The sequence below is a fragment of the Aulonocara stuartgranti genome, assembly GCF_965226115.1.
Source record: "Aulonocara stuartgranti genome assembly, chromosome: 1".
In the NCBI taxonomy this organism is placed as follows: domain Eukaryota; kingdom Metazoa; phylum Chordata; class Actinopteri; order Cichliformes; family Cichlidae; genus Aulonocara; species Aulonocara stuartgranti.
This window is the reverse complement of record NC_138939.1, coordinates 16,920,935-16,948,339: the sequence shown is the minus strand read 5'-3', so window position 1 is coordinate 16,948,339 and position 27,405 is coordinate 16,920,935. Positions and strand designations below refer to the sequence as shown.

The following is a 27,405-nucleotide window of genomic DNA, read 5'->3' as shown; positions in this document are numbered from 1 at the left end:
TATTTTTAGTAATTCATATCATTTAGATGATAAACTCATGCACAACCATGCATCCATCTATATCAGTCTGCATCAGACTAATATAAATGTGGATGGTAATAACTAAAACAATTCGATCTTATGTCTTAGCTTGACTGAGCCACATCTTTACCTGCCATGCCACTCAGTGCCAATGCTCTGCCATCATCTCTGAATGCTAGCCCACGAGGGGGCTCGTTAGCCTACTATTACAGATGTGACAAGCACACCATAATAGCCCAATTATCCCAAAATGCCAAATTTCGCTCCAAAGGAGGAGTGTGTAGTGATTAATGGTGAACACTTAAGGGGAAGAGTTAGACAACGCTGATGGGTAGGAGAAAATATGTATCAGGCTGCCACCACTACAGATGCTTCCTCCCTCTTGACAACTGCAATTCATTTGAGATGCTATTAACATGCATAATTATGCTAATCAAGCAGTAATTAAGTGCCAATTCATCAGAGACCATTTTTTGTCTGTAATTTCATCAAGCTCGGCTGTTGGGGTTTGTTTTTTCCTGCATATATCTTTATACAATATTGCCCAAATGAGGCTCTCTCATTTTATCTAACAACCCCTTTGCTGTTTTTGAAGTTTGTAAACAGGAAGGATGTAATGTATCTTATTTCTAATGACACGGCTACATTACAAAGAGACTTTTCTTTTTTTAATTAATGAAAAGAATTTTATTATGTTAAGTGATAGTAGATGATTTTTGTTATGTGTTAATGTATAGGATTTTATGTAGTGACTGGCTGGCACACGGATTTTCTTTTTTAATCAGATTATTCTGATGATAACGTCCACCCCACCTGAAAACTGATACTGGTAGGCAGCAAGTGTGGGACTTTCCTCAAACTGCAGTGCTCCAATTTCAACAGCTTGCACCATAACATAAATCATATCAACCCTACAGCTACGGTTCCTAGATCTAAACGTAAAAACTCAAAGCATAATGAAAACTCGTGCACAAATAGAAAATAAATGCAGTTGTGGCTCTAACCACCACATTCATAGTAAAAGATGATGATGTTGTATGTGAAACCCTCCTACACAAAGGAAATTATCTTGTCACAAGATAAGCAGTTTACGTGAAGCGCTAACTGGTATAGAGATTGCAAGCATCCCAGCGGGATGTCAAAACTTCCACTCAATATTTTTTTTTAAGAAGTGGTTCGCTGATGAAATCTTAAAGCATTGAGAAGTTTGGTTTATTCAACCATCGACATGGTTGTTGATAATGTGAGCATTAAACCCATTCAAAAAATGTTTCTATAGTTACTACATCCTCATGAATTCATCCAGCATGAATTAGGCAGTCAGGCTTGCATATGTCTATGTGGCATGTTTTGTTTTGTTTTTTTGTTTTTTTGTTTAAAAAAACATGCCATGTACATAAAGTTGTATTAAATTGTATTTTTACATTTACAAAAAAAAAACAAAAACCTTAATATGTCCCCTGTTGAATCTGGGTGACTCACTGTAATTAAAATGTGTTCATGTCAGTTAGATTTGAATTATATGTTGCTTCAACTCACTAAAATGTAAAATTTGATTTTTGAACAACTTCTGCTGAGTTTCATAAATCTGAATTTCACAGTTGAGCATACTCAGCATTGTACAATACATACCGTACATACTTTGTTACTGACATGACACTTTCAGTTCGCAACACTTCCAAGAGTGTTTACTGTCATTCCTTTCAGCACATTGTCAGCATTAACCTCCGGTGACGGATTTTTTTTTCTTTGTGTCCTTGTTATTGGCCACTATGTACAAGAATAAATCAGTTAACATAACTTCTAAGACAGCTCCCTGAAATGGGGAATCCCAGCTTGTGTACAGCTCATTTGCTCTGAACCAGTTTGCTTTTTTCAGAAGCTTTGAACAACAGATGAAAAGATGTAACTAACCTTAAGAGTTTCAAAATATGATCCAGAGATTGTCTTGTACATCTATAGTGACAATTTAGTCTCAAGTAATTGTTTAATTGTTCACCAAACAAGCATCCTCTCCTGAATTATTTTCTGTGTCTCTGTCCCTGCTTTGGAACACATTATCATTATGTCGTCTGAAGTACATGTGAAAGGTTATTTGCCATGGCATTCCTCTGTCTAGTTTCACCCTAAGAGTCAGACAGGTGTTCTCATTGGACATGAAAGCCTCTGGTGATGCATGTCAGACTTGATCACCCATGATGATGGCTGGAGGTTAGGAAACTGTGTCTGTTCCCCTGTCATGGGAAGTCTTCTGAGTTTCAGCACTTTTATAACAGTTTTGAACAAAGATTTAGAAACTGAATGGTTTCTAAACGCTCCCTTTTCGGTCTCTTTTAAATCATTTGTTTAACCTCCGATTTACCTGGTTCATTTTTGCTCACACTCTCTCTGTCTTTGTGTGTGTGTGTGTGTGTGTGTGTGTGTGTGTGTGTGTGTGTGTGTGTGTGTGTGTGTGTGTGTGTGTGTGTGTGTGTGTGTGTGAGTGAGAGAGTGGGTGTGTGAGAGAGGGTGACAGAAAAAGAGAAAGATAGCGAGAGACAGAGAGAAGGGGGCGACTATTTCTAAAATGCTCGATTCTTTTTCTCTGCAGTCATTTATTTGAACCTACATGTTGACCCTTGTGTCATTCATGTCATCGTCCCACAGGTTCTGGAGTTTATTTGTACCAATGTGCAATGTTTATAGAACATGGAATAAATGAGAGTACTCATTATGATATGATTCTAGAGTGTATTGCAAAACAAATGTTATATTGCTGATGTTATGTTTTAACAAAACTGGTATATTTTGTCCTTTACTCCCATATCTTCAGGCCAATAGAAATTGATATGATTGAAACTCAGCAGGTCACATATATCTGCAGTATTTAGGTTAACAACAATCAATTAATGTAATAAAAATGATTTCAACTTTATCTAACAGTGCAACATAATCCATGCTTAATTGGTCTTAGGTCTTATCTTTATAATTGCCTAATATCGTTGTCTAATCTTTCATTTTTCTCTCAATGGGCTAGCCATATTTTTCAGGGAATGAAAATACAGTCCAACAACTAGGCATGACGTTCTGTGGGGGCTGGGTGTGGGGTGGGTGGGGAGGAATGGGCAGTGGGTGTCTTGGCTACCAATAAAAAGGCTCCTTTGGCGCCAAGGGGGCTGATCATAACCAAGCTCTTCTACTTCAGCTCCCCAAATCACATCCCATCATGTTTGTTTTGGACCACTACTGTCATAATTTCTTTGTGGTAAGTTCAGATCGACTGCAGATAATTCAAGAAGATTTATAGCCACTGAAATTTGGGAGTAAATATTATAAAGCAAAATATAAGCCACATAGGACTCTTCCATGGGATGTACTCAGCATGGAAAGCAAACAGAGAGAAACAGCCTGGTTGATGGTGACTGGCTGTACAGGATGAGATGGGCTCTGAGGTTTGATGGGGCAGAAGAAGGCTCATGTAGACGGCTGGCTGCTCCTTTTGACGGCGTGTCATGGTTGGCTCGCAAGCTGCTCTGCCTCGTCTGGATGATGTAGTCATCATTGTGGCAGGCCTGTCAGAACAAACTGGTATGCTGGAGACAAATACAGCTTTAGTGGCTGGATGGAGAGTATACAACACATGCACCACCCTACTATTGAATATGTTCCCCAAACTGGCAAGCTGGTGGCAAGTTAATGACAGGAACGACCAGTGACATCACATAAAAACATGATTATGTTCCACTAAAGAGATCTTAGTGAGTCCATAGATCAAACAGACAGGGTGATGACTTAAAGCACTAATACGCTGGCTACTGGCATTACTTTAAGCAGGGGACTTGGCAACAAAATAAAAGTTTGCCTCTCCAATTTCAATGTTAAATGTTACCACAAAAGGGGCACAGAATAAATAAACCTTACTCGGAGCCACTCACACACAGAAATAAGCTGAGATGGATGACTGAAGGCTCAGGCATTGCCAAGGAGGAGTTCCATCACCAGTGCAGTGTTATATTTGTGATGTATTCAGATAACTTAACAGTCACAGTGGGAGAATAATGTGTAATCATTAGCAAAGGGTTTGCAAATTATTTATGTAATGTAAACCATGATAATTTACTAACACTTTTTCCCCCCGCACTGCCATTAACAAGTAACTTGGAAACCAATAAATGTCGCAGACGCTTTCACTTAATTAAAACAATAGATATCATATTGCAAGGTAAGATGTCAGTCATACCACAGTCTCCTGCACATGGCAATTTACTGCTAACACATTATGAGGGAGGGTGACACAAATAATAGCTATTAAACTGTCAGCTAGTGCGGGCTGGATCACATTACTGAAATTAGCCTAAGATGCTCTATTATAAACAATGCCACCCTCTCTTAACACATGAATGCATACTACAGATAAGCTCACACGCATGCACTCACACTATACTGTGGAGAAAATAGCATAAAATGACTGACGTAAGCATTGGACAAAAACTCAGAGATTCCACAGGACACCAGGTCCGGTATTTGATTGATGATGTGATATCCTCTCATGTTATTTGGATAGGTATAACAACAGTGTTCCAATTCATACAACTTTACGTGCCATTCCCAGTGTAGGGAAGTACAGACATACTATAGCTCATATAGTAAACTATCAGCTGAGGCAGTGTCACTGAATTAATAAAAATAATATCAACCTTGAGAAATCCCTATAGCTCAAAATGTGAAAACTGAATACAATTCTTTTTTTTCTATCTGAATCCTCTGTGCTGCACCTCACTGAGTCAACGTGAAGTTTCAGCGCTGCCAAGTTTGCCACAATGCAGTATGCACAGGCAACACTGACATCTGCTGGTTTAAAAAAAAGCTCAAATAAAAACAAAAAAAACTTTATTTCAACATTTTCTAAGCATGAATGCTAAAAAGCTTTATGTCATAAACATTAGATACCTAATATGCATCATTATGAAAAAAAAAGTTTCTTTATCACTTTAACTTTAAATCTGTAATACCTGCTTTCTGAGTCCTTACTCCTGCATCCCTCTAATTTCCATTTAACATGGATCAATTGAGTGGTGTTACACTCTTGTCAGCAGGATTAATTTATTTATGAACCTGTCATTTATAATCATTGATCAGGGTGTTCTCTGTTAGAGAACTAATGATATGCAAAGGTAAAAGATTCACTAATTATTGTGTTTGGTCTAATTGAGGCTGTGTGCTTCTGCAGGAAGGTTAAGAGAGAAAATGACTGCTGCCCTGACTGCCAGCTCCAGAAATGCTGGCAGAATCCTAGTGAATTCCCTAGCTCTGCAACCGTGTGCAAACACACCAACACTGAGTCAGTTATTAAGACTTTATTTGGAACTCTGACCAGCACTGTCACTTTCTAGGTCTCATTTAGAAAAAAGACAGAATTAGATGAATTTAGGCAGTTACTCATCACCTGTGAGCTGCTATATCACCACAGCCTTAGTTTGGTTGAACCTACAGATGAAGGCATAAATGTTGTTTAGTTGTATAGCCATAGATGCATTCAATTCAATTTTATTGCATCAAAGTCAAACATTGTTAGCATCTTGATCTTCAAGATTAATAGACAATGGATTTCCCTTTTCCTAAGGTATTATTACAATAGTTTTGGGATGGGTGTTTCGTGAATCGTGGCGGGTCAGAAATAGTTGCCATGGAAACTTTACAGAGTTTCCATTTTATTTTATTCTGACTTTACAATAAAGCCACAGAAAATTTTTCTGCAGATAACAGTTACTTCACAATGACTGCATATATTTACCCCTATATATGCTTTAGAGGATGCTTTAGAAAAAATATTTTAACTGTGTGAAAACTATACAACTACTCCAATATAGAGAACATTAGTTCTTTGATGAATTTATTAAATCGTCAACAAAATCAAAACATGCACTATTGCACCATTATCAGCTCCATTAAAACAAATATTCAGACTTTCTCCTGATATCAATTCCTTGTTTCTTATTAAAGTTTGACTGTTACTGGGCAGTCTTTAGTCTCTTTAAGTCTTTAAGTATCAGATGGCATCACAAATTATTGGAAACTAGTGTTATGGATCATTTTTTTAAATTAAATATAATACAAGTTTTAATTACTGCAAATGAGGACAAAATTGGGTTCTAGGTTCCCATAAACCAACAAGCCTTATTTCAAGCTGCAAAAAAATGTTTAATCAGATTTATACAGAAGCCTTAAAGGTAACTTTAAACATTTTGAAGGTAGCTGATCCATTATTACACTGTACAAAAATCCACATGTGCAACAAGAAAAGGTCATCATTTTTCTTACTAAGTCTAAAGAAGTCTACATACAAAATAGTTGATAAAATGCTTAAAAGCAAAATTGTAAGCCTTGGAATTCCACTGTATAAGGAATGCAGAGTAGCTTTATTAAAACAATTCAAACACTGGCATTAATCATCACCTTCTTAAGATGAATATTATCTAATTAGATAAACATTAACAACAATTAACAATTGCTAAATACTGCATCACAGCCCTTTCAGCAAATCACAAAGCAGATGCATCATGGGTAAATGTCTGCATTAGAATTTCCGCTGGATTTATGAAGTCACTTAGATATATGTGGGGTGGGCAGCATGGCGTTCCGTGCTTCATTTTAATTCTTGTTTGGGGCCATTAGTTTGAGCTTTGATACCCACTTGTTCCTCCCGCTCAGCCTGTCTGTCCAACCTGGGGCTGAGGCCCCTTTGTGCTGAAGATGGCAGGCGAGAAACTCCGTTTACTGTTAGTGCTCCACTGTCTATCGGGCAGATATAGTCCGCAGATTCATCAGGCTTCCTCTTTCTGAGGTGACTGAATTGAGTGAAGCCCAGCTTCTTCGGCTAAAAACACACAAAAGGCCAATGTATTAACAAATAATGTTGATTATAGGCTGCATAGTATTTCACTGATTTAAATAGTGCTCTTACCTTTACTTTTGCGGTTGTAGTGAGGGGCACATGGCCCGTAGCATTGCCATATTCTCGTTTCTCCTGCATGGCCTGAAGCCCGACCAGAGCAGAAAATGCAGTTGCGAGATGACGACGGAGCAAAGTCTTTTGCGGAGGAATATTTAAAAGCAGGGCCAAAGTCTCTGAGCTGAAGCGAGGCTCCAGAATCTATGTTTGCCAAAGATAAAGGCAACATAATGAACTCTCTGCTCCCATCTAGTATAAGCACATACAACTGGTACGATCACAAAGAAACGAATCACAAATTTACATGACTTACAATCAGTCCACCGTGAACACCGCTGCCCCGTAGATTAGGAGCATACTCAGCTAGGTCAACTGCTCTCAGCCACTCCATCACACAATGGTTAGACCACTGCACTACTTCTGAAGGAGGAGGATGTTTCTAAAAGCAAAATTTAAAAAGAAATTAAAAAAAACCCCACCTTCTATTATACATGTACGTGTGTAAAACTCATTCTAAGCACATTAAAGAAATACATAAACAAATAGTCTTGAAGGCTTTTGAAAGCAGATATAAAATTAGATGCTTTATCTTGACAAATATTTGACAACTAATTGTCGCCATCTTGTGTGAAATGGATGCGATTACATCAGCCAGAGCATCACCTCCTAAATGTCTATAGAAGCTTGTTATATCTGAGCTTCAGCTGTTAAGATTTACAATTTTTTTTTGCAAAGAATACTGGATAACATGAAAAAGTAGAGTAATTGTTACATAAACTCAGGTGACAAAGGAAAGTAAAAAAAACAAACAAACAAACAACATAATGTGTTGATTCTACAGCACTCGGAAACTCTATTTGAGGGACACAGCTTTCAAAAGTCCTACCTCCTCCACTGGCCTACGTCGAAGACAGTTTGGGTTGAATTTATTGGCATGAAGCACATGAATTGCACACTTAATACTAAGATGGTGGAGTTGGCTGGTAACCTTTAGAGTCAAGAGATCATTCTGTCCGAACAGGAAAACAAAAAAGACATATAAGCATGAGCACAGTAGAAAATCTGTCAATTCATTATAATGCACTTTTTAGGGTTTTAAGTTATATTTTAAAGCCAGATGAATGCATTTGCAGGCCACAAATTACAGAAAATCTAAAGCAGTATGTGTAAGATTAATCCTTACCACTGTGAGATATTGTATCATCCGACCATCTATTCGAGCTTCATGGAACTGGTCTTTATACTGTGGCAATCCAATATCATCCAGCCAGCCTGAATTGGTGTGTAAAATTCAAAACAAAATCCGTCAACTTCATTCATTCACTTTAATGTTGCTTCACATGTTTAAAGCATGTCCACTGGAACTGCTTAGTTAGAAGACATTTAAGAGTTTAGAGGGAAGGTTAAAATTGCATTTACAGTTACAGTTGTTTTCTTTGGTTTAATATTCTTGTTGGTATGGCATTTGTAGATCTGATTTACATGTGAACACATAAGCCTGAGAATTTGAAATAATTCCACACAAATAGACTTACGGGTGACCCAGATGTGGTCCAGCTCTGAGGACTTCTCTATAGCTTTAGTGGTGAATGCGCGCAGAGCGAGCTGCAACTTCTTCCTGTGCAGTGGATTCTTCATACCCATCTCCTGAGGTTACAAAGAACAGTTTGTCTTATCACACAAATACTGAGGTATTTTCATTTTCTCTACACGTGCAATTCTGATGAAGTCTAATATTTAGACATAAAAATGAATTTTAATTTATGATATAGAGTGTAACTTATTTCAAAATTTGAGATTTGGTTTTTTATGTAAATAGCTTGTAAGGGGTTTATATTCTGACCTTCTCAAAATCCTGAGGTGTGGCAGACAGAAGTGTTTGTCCATTTTCAACCCACTGTCTGGAGAGACTAACGTACTGGCCCAATCCATAGTCCTCTAGCCAGCCACACACCTGCTCCTTGGTCCACTGGCTGAATGGAATATTCATATCACTGATAGGAAAGAAGTTTTAAAAATGAACGTTAAAAATTGTTATTTTATTAGGAGAAGGTTTTTTTAATTGCCATATTTTCAAGTATTTATGGTAATTTTATTAAACAACAAATTAGCCAATAGTCGTGTTTCATTGTAGCCATTTGGGAAATGGTGATGAAGAGGATGTGGCATGAAAACCACAGCAGAATATTTTAAAACAGCAAATTACAAGGGTCAATTCAGAGATACATAACCCTTAAAATATTGTATTACAAGATCAGATAGCGTTTTACCGTGCTGAGTCAAATGATTCAGGGGTTCGGGTCAGTCTGGGACCAGCAGTCGCACGCAGTCCCCCTCTTCTAAATTGCCCAGAATCTGGATCTGTAGCGGGAAGGCCTCCAGACTGTGTTCTTCTAAGTCTGTGTGGAGAAGAGAAAATTATGTGACTGGAAACACTGCCAGTTATTAATTCTCAAAGTAATGTTTTTAAAATATACAGTTATGTTGAAAAGAAAGCTTTCAAGGTACTCTATGCAGTCCTATGAAAGAGTAAGTACACCTCAACTGCTTCCATAGAAACCAGTAACAGTAACCAGAGGGCCAGTAACAGCCAGATGCTGTTTATCAAATGGACTGGACTAGCTGCTCATAATAAAGTGTGAGCACCTCTGTAAAAGGGAAAAGTTTAGGTAGTTTGCTGGTCTACAGCAGTCAAGTGCATTGATCACAAAATGATTTAACTCCTCTGTACTGTAGGTATTCTACAGACAAATGTAATGTCATTTGTCTGAGACCTAAAGCTAAACCAAAAGTGAGTCATGCAACAGGACAATGACCCAACCACAGCAGCAAATTTCCAACAAAATGGCTGGAAAAAGAACAATAAATCAAGTTGCTGCAGTGGCCCAGCCAAAGTGCAGACCTTAACCTGACTAAAATACTGTGGTAAGACCTTTAGAGAGCTGTGCCCACAGGACTCAATGAACTAAAGCAACATTGTAAAGAAGAATGTGCCAAAATTCCTCAACAACAATGTGAAGTTATTGTTTCTTGTTTCAAATAATATACCAAATCACAGGGTGTACTTAGTTTCACAGGATTGCAAGAGTTTGATAAATCTTTTTTATGTGACTGGAAACAGTTATCATGTATTTTTTTTAATCCAAAAAAGAAAACAGAATAGCAAAAACAGAATATATTGTAAATTTAATTTATCAATTCAGTAACACCTTTTTCCAGTAACAGCTAAAAAAAAGTCTAAAAGTAAAGAAATAAGGCAGAGTGCATACAAGTATTTTTTATAAATATACATGTACATTTAAGACATACATCCTATAAACCATTGGGTACATGCCATGTTCACATAATTTAATGTGTTAATCAATCAATCAATCAATCATAAATGTCCAAATCAATCAAACTTTTTTGCATTTCTTAGTTGTTGGTTTTTTTCCAGCTATCTGGCAGTCATTTAGGTTAATGCACTGTGTATTTGATGTATTTATGTATGCTCCCAAACTCACTTTCCCCAGAGTCTCTTGAAGCTCCTGTTATTCTTCATGTATTCTGGTGAGCCCACAGCTCGCTGGCCAGAATGAACAGGGGAAGTGTCACTTGAGGTGCTGTCATCACCTTTCTCTGGCTTTCCTTTGGGAGGATACAAAAACCACAGTAAATGTTATGTAAATTACAAAGTAAAAATATGATCCAAAGTGTCTTCTACATGGCCAGTTAAACCATAAAAAAATTAAAGATGCATTTGAAAATTTGAGTTTATTCTGATAATATAAGCAGACAAAGCTCCACTGTAGTCCTGCCAAATAAGTCACATTTGATTGATTGCCTCTATGGATGATTAAGCTGTTTCCTGTAATTTTGGCACGATCAGCGTTGAACTCCTGATGATGATGGTGGTGACTGAGTAAAAACCCATAAAAAGCTTTTTGTTTTTTTCCTACATTTTCATAGCAAAGAGGACATTAAGAGCAAAGTGGTGCATGCAGGGTGGCCGGCTGCTACACAGTGCTCTATTCAGTAGAGAGACTCAGGATACAGGCCATTGAGTTCAGCAAATAATTCATCAGTTAATGCCCCATGAAAAAGAAAGGGATTAGAGGCTAAATTTTACAAGGTCTGATCTTTATGGTAGAGGTAGAGGCTACAGACAGTCATCTCACTCCTGCAGACTGCAGCAAAGAGAAATCAGGGTGGGGCTCAAGTTAAAATTGGTCAGTCATGCTGTGGATGGGTGGAGCTGGGATGAATGTGGTCAATCAGAGCAAGAGAGAGGGCGTGCTCAGTATGAAAGTCTATACCATGATCCATCTGCTCTGTCAGGAGGCTCTGCAATTAGCTATGATCAAAAGTAGCCTGGTCGACATAAAGTGGTTTCCTCCAAATATGAATACCGCCTTTACTCATGGGAATTACAAGGCTATCGCCTTCTCCATAGAAATGGAGAACGGATTCTGCAGTACACCAAGGTTCATTACAGAACACCAGCCATTATATAATAAATAACCATAAGCAGGAGTCAGGAAAACTTGATTTAATATGCTGGGATTTACTTTGGCTTGAGTCTCCGTCTTCACTCCCAGCTGGAGACCTTTGACTCTGTATTTCACTGCTGCTGTCTCCGATCCCATTTTGTTCTGACAGAGAGGAATTCACAGGCAGCGTGTGACTTCTCATTTCACTCGGGCCAGTCTGGATGAACAGAGTAGATACAAACAGAAAAGACAGTGACTTTTCTAAATGATAAAAGAAATCTGTGAATATAAATATAAATACATCTGTAAATGTATAGTTAATTGTGATTCTCTTATGCGTTCATCAGAAACAGTATAGCAGATCTTAAACTATAAAAGAACTAAGCAGGGAAGCATTGTGAGCTAAAACATTCTTCATATGAATTGTATCACATTTTAAGAAATATACCTTTTGCGCACTTCCATTTGTTATGTCATTCATGCTGCTTGATAAAGTCTGTACTTCTGATCTGTGAAGACAATCACAATCGATAAATTCAGTCCTCCTAAGAAATATTGGAATGACCCTTTAATGAAAAGCTGCTGCACTACCTGGAATCGCTGTCTTTCTGGACTGATGAAATCGATGTCTGCTGGGATGCAGAACTGTTTGTCGAAGCCTGCGGTTAATAAACATTTTAATATACAATTAAAATAATTAGGCTGTGCTTATATTGAAATATTTAAGGAACTAATCGATCAGCTCTTTTGAGACCAGCAGATTAATTTATTTTTTTGCACCCACTTCAGACTTCACATCCTCCGATTTTGCACTCGAGGTGTCACCATTCTTCATCAGACCCTGCTCTTCTTCCTCACTGCTGCTTGACAGGCTCCTGCCATTCGACAATGTGCGGACAGCAGATGGTGCTACAGTAACAAAGAGAAGGATTTTGTATTCCACTCAAGCAGTAGAATCCATTTCTCTTTAAAACAATAACGCATGATGGGCTTCATCACACTGACGCGTCATAATATAAGCACTGCAAGGGAATGATAAAGCACTGAGTAAGCTGATTACCTTGCCTTGCTTTACTAGAGACCTCTCTGAACTGTCTGCACTGGTTCAGGAGCAGAGTGAGCTCTTCAATACGTCGGTCCTGCAGAAAACAAGGTAACAAGTGTCCAAAGTCCATAAAACACAATTAAGATGTTTATTTAAGGTTAGGAAACACCCATATGGACTACCTGCTTCATCCAGTTACTGACCGATATACTGCACAAATGTTTTTCCTCCACCATATGGCCTTTAGATCAAAGTAATGGATAGAGATTGTGGTAACCAGCTGCATGGAGTGTTTGTTTTTTGAAGTGGTGCCCATGCCCGGTTTTGCTATGGTTCTCTTAATGTAGCTCACTCCAAAATTAGGCTTGGCAGAATGAGGCCTGCTTAAGTGTGGCTTTTCCTGAAATGGCCTGCCTTAGGGTGTGGGTACGTGTGTGTCTTCGCTGGTGTGCCACATGTAAGTCAATGTCTGTGGGTCTTTAAAGTCGAAAATACACTTGGAGGGAGAATACAAAAGCCCCTCTGTGCTATAAATGGTTGAAGGGGTGTTGCCTCTTCAAATGACACAGCCCAAAAACTGTTACACTATAAGCTTCGAAGAAGCAGTGATGTTAGCATATCCATATACAGGCCTGTAGGACAGTAAACTGATGACAATACAGATGGTAGCTTTTACTCTATGATCACAGCTGGGAAAGGACAGGTTTACAGGTCACCAGAAACGTACCTTTTCATCATTGGCAGCTGCCAGTGATTTCATACCACTCCTAAGCTTCTGCAGTTCTTGATCTATAAGGAGAAACCCCAACACTGATTATAAATCTGTATAGGCTTCTGCTCGTGTCATATAAATTTTGATATGAATAGATCTTTTTAGTAGCATATAGTTATTTAGAAAACGAGGAAAGGCGCAAACACATAAATCAATGATTTATTCATCACGAGAGTTCTCCCAACCATTTATTTTTAAATTCATCGAAGACTTTTTTAGCCATCAATCATAGTTTGAGTCTGTGACCACCTATTGTGAGAATATGATTAATACTGAGTTTTAGTGACATTCAGACTATCATTCATGTTTTTATTTCCTCTTGGATCTTTTTACTGTATTGGTCTTTTAACAGGTTTCAGTCAGAAAGCATTAAATAGACTTCAGATAGTGCAAAATGCAGCAGCCACACCTCTTGCAAGCACCCAGAAAACTGAACATATTGCATAAGTCTTAATGACTCCACACTACTGCCCAGTATTGATTTTAAGATTTTACTTATTAGCTTTAAAGCCCTTCATGGCCTGACCCCAGAATCTATACTCAAATTGCTCTTCCCATGCCGACCGGTGCGCAGCCTCGGATCCTCAGGCAGAACCTGTTTCCACCACACGCTCAAAGACAAAAAACTATCAAGCGTGTCTTCTTTTAAATCACTTCTAAAGACTCATTTATCGCGTAAGGCTTTTTCATAAATTTTATCCCTTTCGGGTCCCGTTCAAGAAAGGCATCAAGTGTAAAAACTCTGCCAAATTAAAAACTGCAGAGCCCCCCATTGTGTCACCCACTTGTGAATAATGGAGAAATAAAGTAGCTTCTTCTTAGTATAGAGTTTATATTTTTTGATAATCATTGGTCAGCTGCATCTTATTCTTTCAACTTCTGTTTTTTTATGTTGCATTTGAAGTTATTTTTTTTTACACTGGAATCACACTATTTCCTATTCTTATTTTTGATGTTGCACATTAATAAGTAAATTGTTATTGATATATTTATTGTTGCTGTTGTTGTTATTATTAGTCACAGACACATCTGGGCACGCAAACACAGGCACTTTTGCTGCAGCGTTTGCAATCATATGCACAAGACTGCTAGTAAGTGACCATGATTGTACCAAGCAAGTAGCCCAGAGAAGCAGTTATCTATGACAGACAAAAATATTATTTCTTCAGGAATCGATAAAGACAACAAAGAAGTGAAAGGGAGGAGAGATGCATCAAGTTATTGAGGAAACAAGCTGATGATTGTCAAAACTCCCCCTCAGAGCAGAAGGAAATGAAAGATAATGAAACAGAGAAGCATGTCTGAAGAAGGGAAATAAATGAGAGATCAAAAGTAGACATGGCCAGTGGGTTTAGAACAATTTTCATTATGTACTGCTCAGGCTTACATTTGGTGTTTAGTCTCTTCCTGTACAACTCCTCTGAGAGAGAGAGAGACAGAAACTCATAAGACAGTTTACTTAGGGCTGAGACTGGCTTTTTCCATAGTTGTTACTTTAACTGAAAGTGCAAACAAGAGTCATTAACTGTGTCACCTATCAAGTTGGGTAACTTTGAGTGAGACGCTGTTGTTGGCAGGTCGGCTGAGGGCTTGAGGCTGGCAGCTTTGCTTACCTCTCTCTGTGCTCTCTGTGGTTAAAGAGGGTCTGGCCAGCAGCTGAGAGTGCAAGCTCTCAATCTCAGCGTTCTTACTGTGCAGGAGCTGCTGAAGGCTGCTGATCTCTGCCTGTGGGTAACACACAGCGAGAAATAAATGCCAGCAGATGACGTGTACTGCATGTGCTCTTTAAAGATTAACACCTAAAAACATTTCCACATTCATAAAAATAAGATGTATGTATGCATTTCAAGTTTAAGTGTCAGCACATGTCCTCGAGTGAAGCCCAAAACTTTTTTCCACCATTGCTTATATATGAAAACCCACAAGAAGGCACGTAAATATCACTTCTCTGATGTTTAGAGTACCAAATGTTAGGTCATTGCTATCTGGAGTTTATAGGTTGTTTTGAAGCAAGTTACAGAAGGAACACACAGATGGTAATGAAATTGACTCAAGCTGATCTGTTTGCCTGTGTTTTCTATCAGCATGCGTGTGGAAGCAAATGAGCAGTGGAAAATAAACTTCATATCTCAAATACTGATCAGGACATTTGGCCCTGATGCTAGTAACCAAAGTGTCCACCTGAGAACTGCAAGGAAAAATGTTTCTATAAAATGTAGCATTTATTCATTATGCTATTCGGCAGGTTGCAATATGTTTTTGAATAAGAGTATATTAAATTATAATAATTATTGTCAGCCTCCCTTGAGAAATAAATACCCTAAAGCCAGTCAAGGTGTAACTATACAGCTTGCCAATTACCATTTGCAGCAGCTTGTCTGTTGTGAACGAATAGATCTATAAGGGAATTAGCAGACGTGCCCTTTGAAACCAGATTTGCAAGGAGACCAAACAAGTTGACACCATAACAAGGCATATTTAGCATTTAGACGTGTATAGTTATTGTACCACAAACATAGCAAAAAAAAAAAAAAACACAGGGAGAGATGTAAAAATAATGGGAGTGGTAGAGATTTTATCATAATAGAGGACAAATGGTGAGAGCAAGTAAAAATGGGAAAAGTCTAAAAAGTTAATATCATTAAATCACTCCAAATTACAACAATAATGATTAAAGAGCTATTATTAGGTATATTTCTATCATGCTTTAACTTAGAAAGTAAAATAGCTTGCAGAGTTCCCAAATAAACATAGGTGTCTGAGAATGGGAGAACATGTGCAAAAAGGAATGACTCACTTAACTGGCAGGAACATCAGATTGGACAGCTTTTAGGAAAGCTGAGTGGACAGTTAATGGTGGAATTTGGGAAGTGATGGTGTAGTGCAACGTCCACACAGCACATAAAGCTGAACTTTCTTTTACCTTTGTTGCTTTGAGTTTCTTCTCGTACTGTAACTTCTGATCCTCCAGGTGTTCGACTTTGTCCTTGAGAATCCTGAGTTCCTTAAGCAAGCCCTGTAACAGAATGTGTGAGAAAATGAAAAAAAAATATTTTACTTTTAAAAGAGGATTTATTTATTTTTTGTTTGTTTGTTTTTTTTCACACAAGACACAGCACACTAAATGCAGCTCTTAACCGTGTCAGGCACTTATTAGTTTTGCTGGTTTTTCTATAGCAACATAAATGCTGTTGAGGATGTTTGGTGAGCGGTTTCATTTGCATCTAAACCTAAGGATCCCACACACCAGAGTAAGACAACGCATGCTGTACGCAACAACAGAAGTCATGCAAGTAAGCTATGCCTACACTTTCTCCTCCACAGTAGTACTTTTGCTCTGCATCTGAACTGCCCTCTTCCAGGGTAGTTGTGTTTCCATCGGCCCCGTTTGGAGTGTCCTCCAGTTTGTTCACTATCCCCGAGGTTTTGTCACATGGCACCCCCAGGTTTGAATCCTGGCTTTCAGAAGACTCAGCGGGGCACTCCACAGGAAGCCTGCTGTCATTTGGGATCTCCAGGGCCTTTTTCTCCTGGATCTTGCTATTGATTTCCTTCTGAAACTGATATATTTGCTCCTGCAGCTCACTAATGAAATTCACTACAGTCTGCCAGATGTAGTGGGAGAGAAAAAGATTGAGAGAAATGTTTAGAAAGAAAATATGAAAAATTGTGGGGCAGGTATCTGTCTGTCTGAGTGTGAATACAGTATATATTAGTAGAAATTAACCTTTTCAACATTTTTTGATGTATTTCAGGTACATATGTAGTCTTCAATAAATACATGTTTAACCCTTTGAAAAACATACGTCATTGGTTGGTTTCCCAGTGTCAGTCTCTTTTCAAACGGGCATTGCTAAGCAGCTATTTATGTTGATCATAACTATATCGCCATTTTCAAAAACAAAATTGTTATTTGCAATGATACATTTCAGTAGGGGTGAATAATTCAGAGGTGATGCCTGTCAGTGTTCCTTCAGAAAGCAGCCAAGCAGCCGAGTTATGCTGGGACTGTGGACAGAGGAAGTCTCATTTGAGGTCCAGTACAGCGGATATGACAGATGATCCAGAGCGCCTTGATGGCTAAATTTAACTGTGAGCTTGCTGGCTCTACAGCAAGGAGGCATGTGTAGAAGCATGAATATGTGTGGGCATGTTTGTGTAGTAGAGGCAGCACGTGGGAGACCATTAAAGTACATTTATTTCTACTCTATTTATTCTAAGCAGCTGGGAAAGTTGGATTTAGAAAAGCAAGTGAGAATTAAAAACGTAACTGTAAATTAGTTAAAAACTGCAATCTGCTAAAACACATAGTGCTTTACTGTGGGGTTTTTTCCTGCTTAGAAATAACAAACTTTACAAAATTCAAAAGTCTTCAAATGATCTTTTTTCCAATATGGGGAGAAGGACCTACTCAACCAGTAGACACCACTAAGAATAAAATTCTCTGGGCCGAAGCCTACACACACTCATATTTGGCCTGTCATCCACCATGCCTGAAGTCTTCTAACCTGAGGACACAAAGAGTCTTTGACCAGGAGTGTTTTGACAGTAACTACATACATTACAGTATCCTGTCTAGTAACACTCCTGCTTTCCCTGCTTTCTCTTTCTAAAGTCGACACTGAATGCTCAGAGGTCTATTGGTAACCTAACACAGTAGCCTTAAGCAAATACAGGATTCAGTTGAGACTGACAAAAAAACATTAAACTCCTTGGATACTTTTTTTTCCTGTAGACCTTTCCCAGGAACAACAGAGCTGGGCTTTGGTTTAATGTTTCCTTTCATCTGTCCAGAATGTGTTTACGGTCTTCCATAAAATCAGCAGCAGACTTCAAGGCTAGATCCATCAGAACACAAAGCAGATTTTTGTGTTTACCTCGTCATACCAGGAAGAGTTCAAATTTCCAGGGACTGAAGTAAAGTAGAAGCTGATGAAGATTTTAGATAATCTAATTACTCCTGTCCCCACCATTTACAAGGTGAAATGATTGATAGCCTACCAATTAAATTGAACAAGTGAATCAACTTTTGGTCGTGCTTAATATGGCTGCTTTTTGCTTTTGGGTATATATTATCCAAGAGAAAACGACAAAGTTTTACATTGCTGACTTTAAAAAGTACATTTAATTGGAGTGTAAATATCTGGTGATAGGAATTTTCCTGTTTAATTTAGTGAGAAGCCATACCTCTGCTTTGTGCTGCCTTTCACCCCCATGGCCCTGTTTTCCTTCCATGTCTGCCAGCTTTAGTTTCAGGTAGGACACCTCCCCCATAAGACTCAGCTTCTGGTTCTCCAGTGACGCCCTATGCAGGAGTTCCTGTCATCAACAACATTCAGCAAGAGCATGAAGCAACACAAACAGACATACACAAATACATTATCCCCTTAATACTTACTGAACAAAGCCAACATTAAGCATGAGACACAGCGAACTACCAGCTCTGTAATGACAGTCCCTTCTGGTTTTAGAAGCTGTTTGAGAGGCTAAATATACACAACCCATGACCACTATTTATAATGCCCATTTCACAGCTCACTCAAAACACACAGCACTGGTGGAGAGAGTGTGAGAGAGAGAGAGGTGGCAAAAGCATGCCAAACATCCTTGAACAACATCAAAATAACTTAATATCTTCAACAGGTGCTTTTGTCCTGTAAACAGCTGCCTATCAAACCCAGTGCTAAGAGAGGCTGCCACTAAATGGTTCTGCGAAAGTCTGTGCTGAATGGCTGACAGGCTTGAGAGTCAAGCCAGACTATGCGGGCAGATGTATAACTAATTTGGTTGATGTCAAGCAGGTGCTAAATCACTTAAAGCCTAGAAATAATCATCGGAGGCAGGCAAACTGTACGTATGGATACATCCATTTAAAAGGCTGACTTTGGAAAGTATCTGAAATTCTTCCAGAGTGCACATGGAAAATATTAGAGCTTTGTCACCAGAAAGAGATTTGCGGCTCAGGTCCAAAGCCTCATAATGACCATGTCTCCAAGAAACCATTCCCGGCTGCCCTTTGATACTCTGCACACTCGGGCAGCATGGCACAGACAAGTAGACATTGCAAATCAAATTCACAGCTAATCAGGTAGCTAAGAAACACTTCTGGCACTCTTGAAATTTGTCAGAACTGACTGAAACAGTAGAATGGAGCTTGCACTGCAATATAAGAATAAAACATACTACCTTGTTCATTTTCCAATGTCTGCATGAAGTAAAGGAAACCAAAGTGTATTCCTTTCATGGATGCTGTGGTTTCAGTAAATTTTCATACGTCTATTCCATTCAGTGTTCTCGCCACTGTTTAACAAAGTCCTTGAAAGTATACACACTTGTACACTTGTAACTCTTAAAGGAGCACCACCTCATTTTCTTTTTTCTCCAGCCCATCTCTCCACCTTTTTCAGCTGTTCCTCCTTCCTCATTTGTTCCTTTCTTCGTCCCTTCCACCCTCCCTCTGTTGTTTTCTCTCTCTCTCTCTCTTTCTCTCTCTCTCTCTCTTTCTCTCTCTCTCTCTCGTCTCCTCTCCCTTTGTTTCTTACTCTTTTAATGCCTGTTTGCAAGCAGTTCTGGTGGTTATAGATTAGGGGTGTGGCTACTCATGCTATGATCACCTGCCCAGCCCGACTAGTCTGGCCCTGCAGGAACCAGACAGACATTCTGAGACGCTGTCCTGGAATGAGTCTGAGCGTCCTAAATATTTTGGTTGCTGGGGTAATCTGCAGCCAGATGCACTGGAATCTGAGTAAGGAATTTCTTTCCATGATGCTGAACTCATCCCAAATAACATTCTGAAGTTTATGAGAAAAAATTTATTAAACGATAGAGGGACAGTCTGAGGCCCTGTCCCAGTTAATTATATAGGGGTAACAGTATTGAAATAATAACTTTTCATACCTTATTTTGTTCCAGCAATAAAAGTCAAGTATTTAGTACAGAGAAGGATTTGACAAAAATGAGCATGATTTAAGGCCAGTTGAATACCTGCTGTAACATTTCCTCTGTGGAGTTGAGTTTGTGCCGATGCTCCATCAAAGAACTCTCTAAATCGCTGATCTTCACCCCCTGCGCTTCCACCTGGTCTGTCAGCACACTCACCTGTGTGTTTTTGTGAAGGTGGATGGAAAGATATTGGACATGAGGATGTGTTTTCTAAGCAAAGGCTGGAGAATAAAATGGTTTTAACATCGCTTAGATGTGAACTTTATCACACAAATACAGCCTGGGCCTAGCATTCTTCAGGATTCACATTTTCTCTTTTACTACAAAGTTTCTCACAGTGCACTATTTATTAATATCAGCTTTTCTCAGTTAATGACTGCTGCTCATTTTTGTTGACATTTCCACATCTGTGCCAGATCAAACTGTGTAAACATTTCCTTTTCAAAGAAATGAAGGTTTTTTTTGTGCTTGCCACACTTCAGTGACTCCAGCAATTTCAGCAGAAACCAGGTTAAATTTAAATCTGCAGAGAAACTATTAAGGCCACATAATAGCTAATCATATGCCAAAAAGCTGGCCCAACCAGCCAACTAGAACGGATTTTCCAAAGAAATGTTTCATGCGCGGGCTGAAGAAACAAACAGGGCATCTGACTTCTCTCACACACAGCTACAGCACACAAAGGTGCTAGCCTCAACCTGTCTAAGACACACTTGCCGAGCAGTCTTGAGTGCTAAACACACCTACACCTACACATACACTGGCAAACAGATCACACAGAACAAGACATTCAAGTGTTGTAACAGCACCAAACCCACTTTGAAACTGTTACTTCACCCACAAGTTGAACAAAAACACAATTACGCAACATTTCCAACACAATACTGAGACCTACCTTTGTCCTTTCACCTTCCTTCTCTCACCTCTATTCTCTAACACTGCTATCTGATACGAGCACTGATTAGATTTACTTCCTACTGAATGTGCGGTATCATGTGCCCATTTTCTTTTCTTTTTTTATGCAGAATCATACAGTGTGGAAGTGATTCAACTTTATTGTTAAATATGTTGCCAGTGCAACAACCTTTTCATAGGTCATATACATTTTATAAACAGAACCCAATGGAGATGTGTTCAAGATGCATGAAACAAGTGAAAAGCATCCAGAGAAATTTCTGTACCTGTAGAATTAGTGATTCTTTGTCTCCTTCCAGACGGGACAAACGCTCCTGGTAAGACTCACTGTTAGCGTTTGAATGGAGGTTTACCTTCAGAATACAGGGCAGCAGTTAGGCTCACTGGTTACACTGCTAAGTGAGAGTAGCAGCACAGTGGGTCAAATCTGTCTTCCAGCACACAACACACACACACACACACACACACACACACACACACACACACACACACACACACACGTACACACACACTTTGTATTGTGTCTAATGTGTGTAATGTGTGCAAAGACTGTAATAGGTTTAAAAGTTCTTATCTAGCATTAACATTTGTGTAGAACATTTTTTACCAGCTGATTACTGGGGGGAAGTGTTGGCTGACGTCTGAGTTCTGTTTAGTCAGGGATAATTCAGAACCTTTAGTGTACAAGCGCGGTAAAGAGCAAACAAATGAACTCAAAGATCAAGCCTTTCAACAATACTCATAGGGACATTATATACTCCAGTTTAAAAAGTCTGTACAAATAAACTCAAGCAGTTTGTGATAATTTATTTTTTTTAAAAAGTATAGTCTTTCAAATAGTCCACGCATCATATTTTTAGCAGTATAATATTTGAATGTATTTAAATGTATTTACAGACTTCTTTTTTTTTTTACCTGCAAGGATAATATATCAAAATAACATGTTGCTTACAGTCTTCTTGCTTCCTGGCCTGATTAATTGTGTTAAGTTAAAACAATACAACCCTGACATTCAGGTCATTCTCCTAAAATATGTGTTGGGACAGGAACAAATTGTTAGGGTGCCTGGGTCGTCAACCCAGTGTTTTGTGTTTTTGGTTCTTTGATTTTGTTTATTTCATTCTATTCTAGCTTTGTCTTATGGGTTATAGGATTATTTTTAGTTTAGGTTCTCTGTGTGGGTATTGTTAGAGTTTTAGTATTCTGGTTTTCTCTCTGTGATCCGTAGTTGCTGTCTCCCCTTCTGCTGTATCCCCGTGTCAAGTCTGCATCTCTGTGTTATTTTTCCTGTTTTACTTTGAAAGTCTGCGTCTCGTGTTATTGTATCAGGTTTTGCTTCCTTGGTCTCGTCAGCCCTGATTTGCCCCAGCTGTGTTTCCCTCCTGTTTCCCATTCCCTGATTGCTCCCTCTGTGTATTTAAGCCTTGTGTTTCTCTGTGTCAGTGTTGTGATCTACCCACATTTCATGCTGTTTGTTCTAGTCATCTGGCTGCCAGTTCAGGTTATTGTTATTTTCAGTTTAGTGTTATTTTCAGTTTAGTGTTTGTATTCTCAGTTTTGGCAGTTCTCTGTTTACCATCTAGCAATAAATCTGAGTTTGAGTTTGCTTTCTTCCTCTGAGTGTCTGCGCATTGGATCCTCCTTGCCATCACTACTGCCTGCACACAGCCTCAACATGACACAAATAATGCCATGATAATGATATGAATGGTCTCCATGTTGTTTAGATCTATACACAGCGTTGAAACTTATCTCCAGGTGTTAAAAGTCCATATATGTTCTTTAAAAATAGCATTACTGAAGCTATCTGAAGCTTCAAATCAGGATTATAGTTGATACATTCAGAAAAAAAGACTTTTTGAGGCTATCTTGGGAGTAACTGGAAGAATAATTTCTTTTAACAGTGTTCAAAAGTGAGCAGTCATTTCTAGTTTTTGAATCTTTGTGTTTTCATAGTTTTGATACAAATGTTATGTTGTTTTTTATGCAAAAACAAGCTGAAAGTAACATTGCATTTTCACACAGTATTATGAACGTTAGTAATATCTATACAAACATTTTTAGATCACCAATTTTCCCCTTGCAGATTCTTAAAAAATACCAAACATATGATTAGCTTGTAGGATTGGCATGAAAAGGATTCCTATAAGAATTCAGTAAGAATTCACCAAATGGGGGCAGTGATAAGTAATGACTTTAATGGAAGCAAGATGGTATGTGCTATCCAAAGACTCTATAGGTTAAAGAGTCAGGAAATGATCTCACCCTGTTTATCCATTTATTATTCTCAAATAGTTTAACATATGACACAGAAGTAAGCTCACTAGTCAACCTCAGTTTGCTCCACTGTTAAAGATTCTGTAAAAGTGTTTTTTAGCTTCTTAAAAACACTTTTTGCAACCAACTTTTTTTAAACGGAACATTGAAAAATTGGAAGATTTTCTAACAGTCACACTTAAACTAAATGGAAAACATTTTTCTAATCACATACCAGATAAAGACATTTGGTATTTTTAATGCTTCATAGTCATTGCCCCCTTTTCTGCTCCACAAGGGACCTGTGTGTTTAAGACGGCATGTGTTCTGCAGCACACCTCCTTAGTTCAAAAACTAAACACATCTTCCCTCAAATTATCTACCATGGCAACGGCAATTATACTGTAAAAGCAACAACACTGCAAGAAAATAAACAAACAAGACCCTGCAATTTTGGTTCAGTATGAAAGTAAGAAGAGTGGACATGCAAGTGGAAAACATCTTACCTTTCTGAGCCAGGCAAAATGTTTGTAGAAATCAATATCATACTCCATTCTGCAGGCCCATTACACTGCAGGTCTGACTTTTAATGTTAAAAACTGAAAGAATTCAGCCCCTGGTAGAAACCAGAACACAAAATCCATAGCGTTTTGAAAGAATGGCTCTTTACTGTGCTGCACTCTCTATCTCCTACTTTTATAGAGCCTCCACATTGCAGTTGCAGAGTGTGCAGAGAGGATCTAGGTCCGTGTGGTTTGGAGTCTGGGCTGCCTGAGACTTAGAGCTGAGCTGAATAAGTCAAACTATGCCAGTTGGCTGTACTCCCTTTCTTTCTTCTTTTCCCTTTTTGTACTTCTTTTTAACTGCCCCTCTTTCTTTCTCCTGTTTCTCTAACACATGTACTCAAACTGCTACAGTGTTTACCACAACTCAGCATTTCTTCTGCATCTCATGTATGATCATTCATCTTTTTCTGCCCTGACTTCCTTTCTCTGGACTTCTCTCTGCTTGTCTCCAGTATTCTCTTGCACTGTCTTAAGTACCTTCCAGCCTAGCTAATTTTGTGGGGCTTCCTAAAGGGGAACAGGGGAGAGGAAACTTTTTGCCACACATGCTTGTCAGATGTGGTGGAGAGAAAGAAGTCAGTACAGGCAAAGCAGAAGGGGAGGGGGGCACTATAGGACACTGAAGGGGAACAAGAGCATAAAGTTTACAATATCGAACTTGAGCAGAAGCATAGTAAAAGAGGGAAAAAACTGTTGAAGGACAACTCAGACAACTACTGCAGAAAAAGAAATGAAGGAGATAAGGGAGAATTAAAAAAGAAAACAACAACCAAAAAACAGTGAGCAGCTGCTTGTGCTTTAACCAGTAGCTCTGGATCTCATTAACAGTGCCATTTGCTAAAGATCCTGCTTCCAGCTCACTACTTCTTCACAGACAGGAAAAAGCCCTCCAGGTACTGATGGCCAGGATCAAAGACAGCCAAATCATGCAGCTAATAAAATCCATGTTCTTTGTAGCGCTAGTCCATGTCAAAATATTAGTATATTTATCAATTCAGTTCTCTTAGACATTAGCTTGTAAATATTTCATACCGAGCTATGGATTTGCATGCTAGGTGAGGTGTTCTATAACTGTTATAGATGGGTGACAAACCTGGGAATCAGTACTCACCCCACCTCTTCCCAACCATTTTAATATAATATCTGCAGTATCATCAGATACTTGTTTCCTGAGAGCATCCTGTCCTTCCTCATTCCCCTGCCCCTCCAGCACTGCCCTGAGGGCCTCAGTCAGCTGAAGAGCCTTGAGGACAGGATCCAAGGGTGGGGGAAGGGTCAACTGTTGACTGCATTCTGGAGACTGATAATCTTTGACATCTAACTGCATACGAGCAATGAACAGGCCTTCCCCCATTTTCCCTAGGGACACATGAAATCAATACTGTAACATTCACACACCTTAATTATTTAACCATCCTACTAACTTCTTGGGTATTTGTCTTAGTACACAACTGATTAAGTCAAAGTTTCTAGGAAGTGCAAGTAAGAATAGTTCCAGAAATGACCTCTTGAGGGCACTAATATGCTCTCATGCAGCTTGCTGAATGTAAATAGCATCATACTTTGACTGTGGCTTCTTAAGTCCACAAATTAGAGGTTCAGCATGTAGTAGCAGTTAGTGTAATCACCATGTCTAAACTGCAGAAAGTTGCTTTCCACATATAATATCTGAAGTTAAATTAAAGGGCAATAATACATCAGGACATATGGCGAACATGGCCAGATGTATACTTTGTAAATATTGGTTTCTGCTGACAGAGTGTGATCATTAGTTATTGCACGTGAAATGGTTTTTCGCTGAAGCATGATAATGATCGAGCCGCCACCTCTATTAATAGAGCCTTTTTTTTTGACCCTTTGCAACAGCACCACTATGGCTGTGACAAAGAGCAGCGACTCAAATGTATCACCTCTGCTAGAAAACACAGTTGGGAAGAAGCCAAAATGTAAGTCGTGGTGTTTGAATTTAGTATGCTGTGAGATTTTCAAACCGATGAGAAATATTAAAATTGCATAAGTATGAGAAGGAATTAGGAAGACAATTGCAAAAAGAGGCAAAGCTGTTATCTCATAAAAACTAGAACTGTTTTCACTTTCTCTAGACTTGTCTCTCATGCTCTACAAATGCTTTAAAACTCTTTTATCTTTATCTTTAACTTGTTTTTCTTCTTACTATGCAAAGATGTGAAGAACTCACACTCAAATCATGTGAATATATCTGGTTTTACGCAAGCCTGCAATTACAAACTGGGAAGTCTTTTGAATTTCAGATAACATGAGCAGGGACCTCTTACCAGCAATAATGTCATCCATTTGCTCCAGGGCAGCCTCCAACATATGGCTGGCATTCGATGCCATGGCAACACGCCGTCTTATAAAGAAGCAGGAGATCCTCACTCACTGGTATGACTGGAATGACTGAGGGTGAGAGATGATCAGCAGTATGGCAGAATGCTGCAGACTACTCCTCTTCCTTGTTGCACTTAAATCTTTTTACAGCAAACAGCTGAGTGACTTCCAAGTAAATAACCTCCTGAATGTGGCTTTTGGGTTTAAACTTTCCTCTCATTTTGTGACCAGAGCCTTACCCATTGTCAGTTCTGTTATCCAGAAAAAGGCAGAGCTCATATTTAGAATAGTTTGTTGCTCTGTTTTCAGTGTTTGTTTGTGTATATTTTTGCTCTACAAAAGATATCTGTGAATTATTTAAATTGTGCTATAAAAACTATAAAATCACCAATATTTGAATAAGTTCAAATTCAAACAGTTTTTTTTTTTTTTTTTCAGCAGCAGCTGAGTGAGCAATTGCACCATTTGGAGTTTCAGTTTTGGTTATATTTCATTTAACTATTTGATGTCAGAGAGTTTTGACAGTCCCATGGGATATCTGACATTTAATATTATGATTTATTGCCGCTCTCATCTAGCAAACCAGCATCAACAGCACAAGCCTGTTAAAAATATGTGCTCATAACCACATATATTATGATGAAGTGGCAGGTTTTACTGGGGTAATGACCATCTCACACCCAAAGAAAACATGACTTTGTGCAGGAATGCTATTGCATGTGCATGTGACCCAATTTCATATTTTAAAATAATGTTCCTTTGTTTCAGTTTTACTAAACTCTATGAATAACAATGTTAAAGTTAAGTGCGCTAAGTTATTTATGAGCCTCTTACAGCTGAATTACACTGATTACATATATTGCAGCGTTTATTTTATTATATTTTATTTGATATTGCCACAAATCATGTTGTTCTTCCTTAGCTATTTTTTTTCTATGGAGGGTAACTACATCATTACCACCATAATTATATGTGATATAATCTAGCTTATTCAGATACTACGATTTACTCACTACCTGCCTTTCATATTTTATTTCTGTTCTTAAACTGTGCAATGTTATATACAAAATGGCCAACAGGGTGCATCACTAGGCAAGGAAAATATCTTTATATGGAGACATTCAGCACTTAAAAATGAA

The 27,405-nt window shown here is 38.5% G+C and overlaps 1 protein-coding gene across 4 annotated transcripts; it reads right to left on the bottom strand.

The window, feature by feature from the left end:
• Positions 1-5,880: 5,880 nt before the first annotated feature.
• On the bottom strand, positions 5,881-26,375 carry ppfibp2a (PPFIA binding protein 2a). 4 transcript variants are annotated; one of them, XM_082541757.1, is made up of 23 exons: positions 26,212-26,375; positions 25,029-25,276; positions 21,362-21,448; positions 20,223-20,336; positions 18,426-18,557; positions 16,162-16,254; positions 14,852-14,963; positions 14,626-14,658; positions 13,194-13,255; positions 12,482-12,560; positions 12,206-12,330; positions 12,013-12,080; positions 11,870-11,930; positions 11,500-11,638; positions 10,456-10,579; positions 9,223-9,351; positions 8,796-8,946; positions 8,488-8,599; positions 8,136-8,224; positions 7,839-7,961; positions 7,266-7,391; positions 6,965-7,153; positions 5,881-6,877 (listed from the first exon to the last, which is right to left on the bottom strand). In XM_082541757.1, exons 1-23 carry the CDS (start codon positions 26,273-26,275, stop codon positions 6,647-6,649), a joined length of 2,691 nt encoding a protein of 896 aa, XP_082397883.1. In that variant the 5' UTR covers positions 26,276-26,375; the 3' UTR covers positions 5,881-6,646. The 4 variants fall into 4 exon arrangements, with proteins under 4 accessions (XP_082397883.1, XP_082397884.1, XP_082397885.1 ...); XM_082541758.1 differs by lacking the exon at positions 14,626-14,658; XM_082541759.1 differs by lacking the exons at positions 25,029-25,276; positions 26,212-26,375 and adding an exon at positions 23,858-24,444.
• Between the last annotated feature and the right edge of the window lie 1,030 nt (positions 26,376-27,405).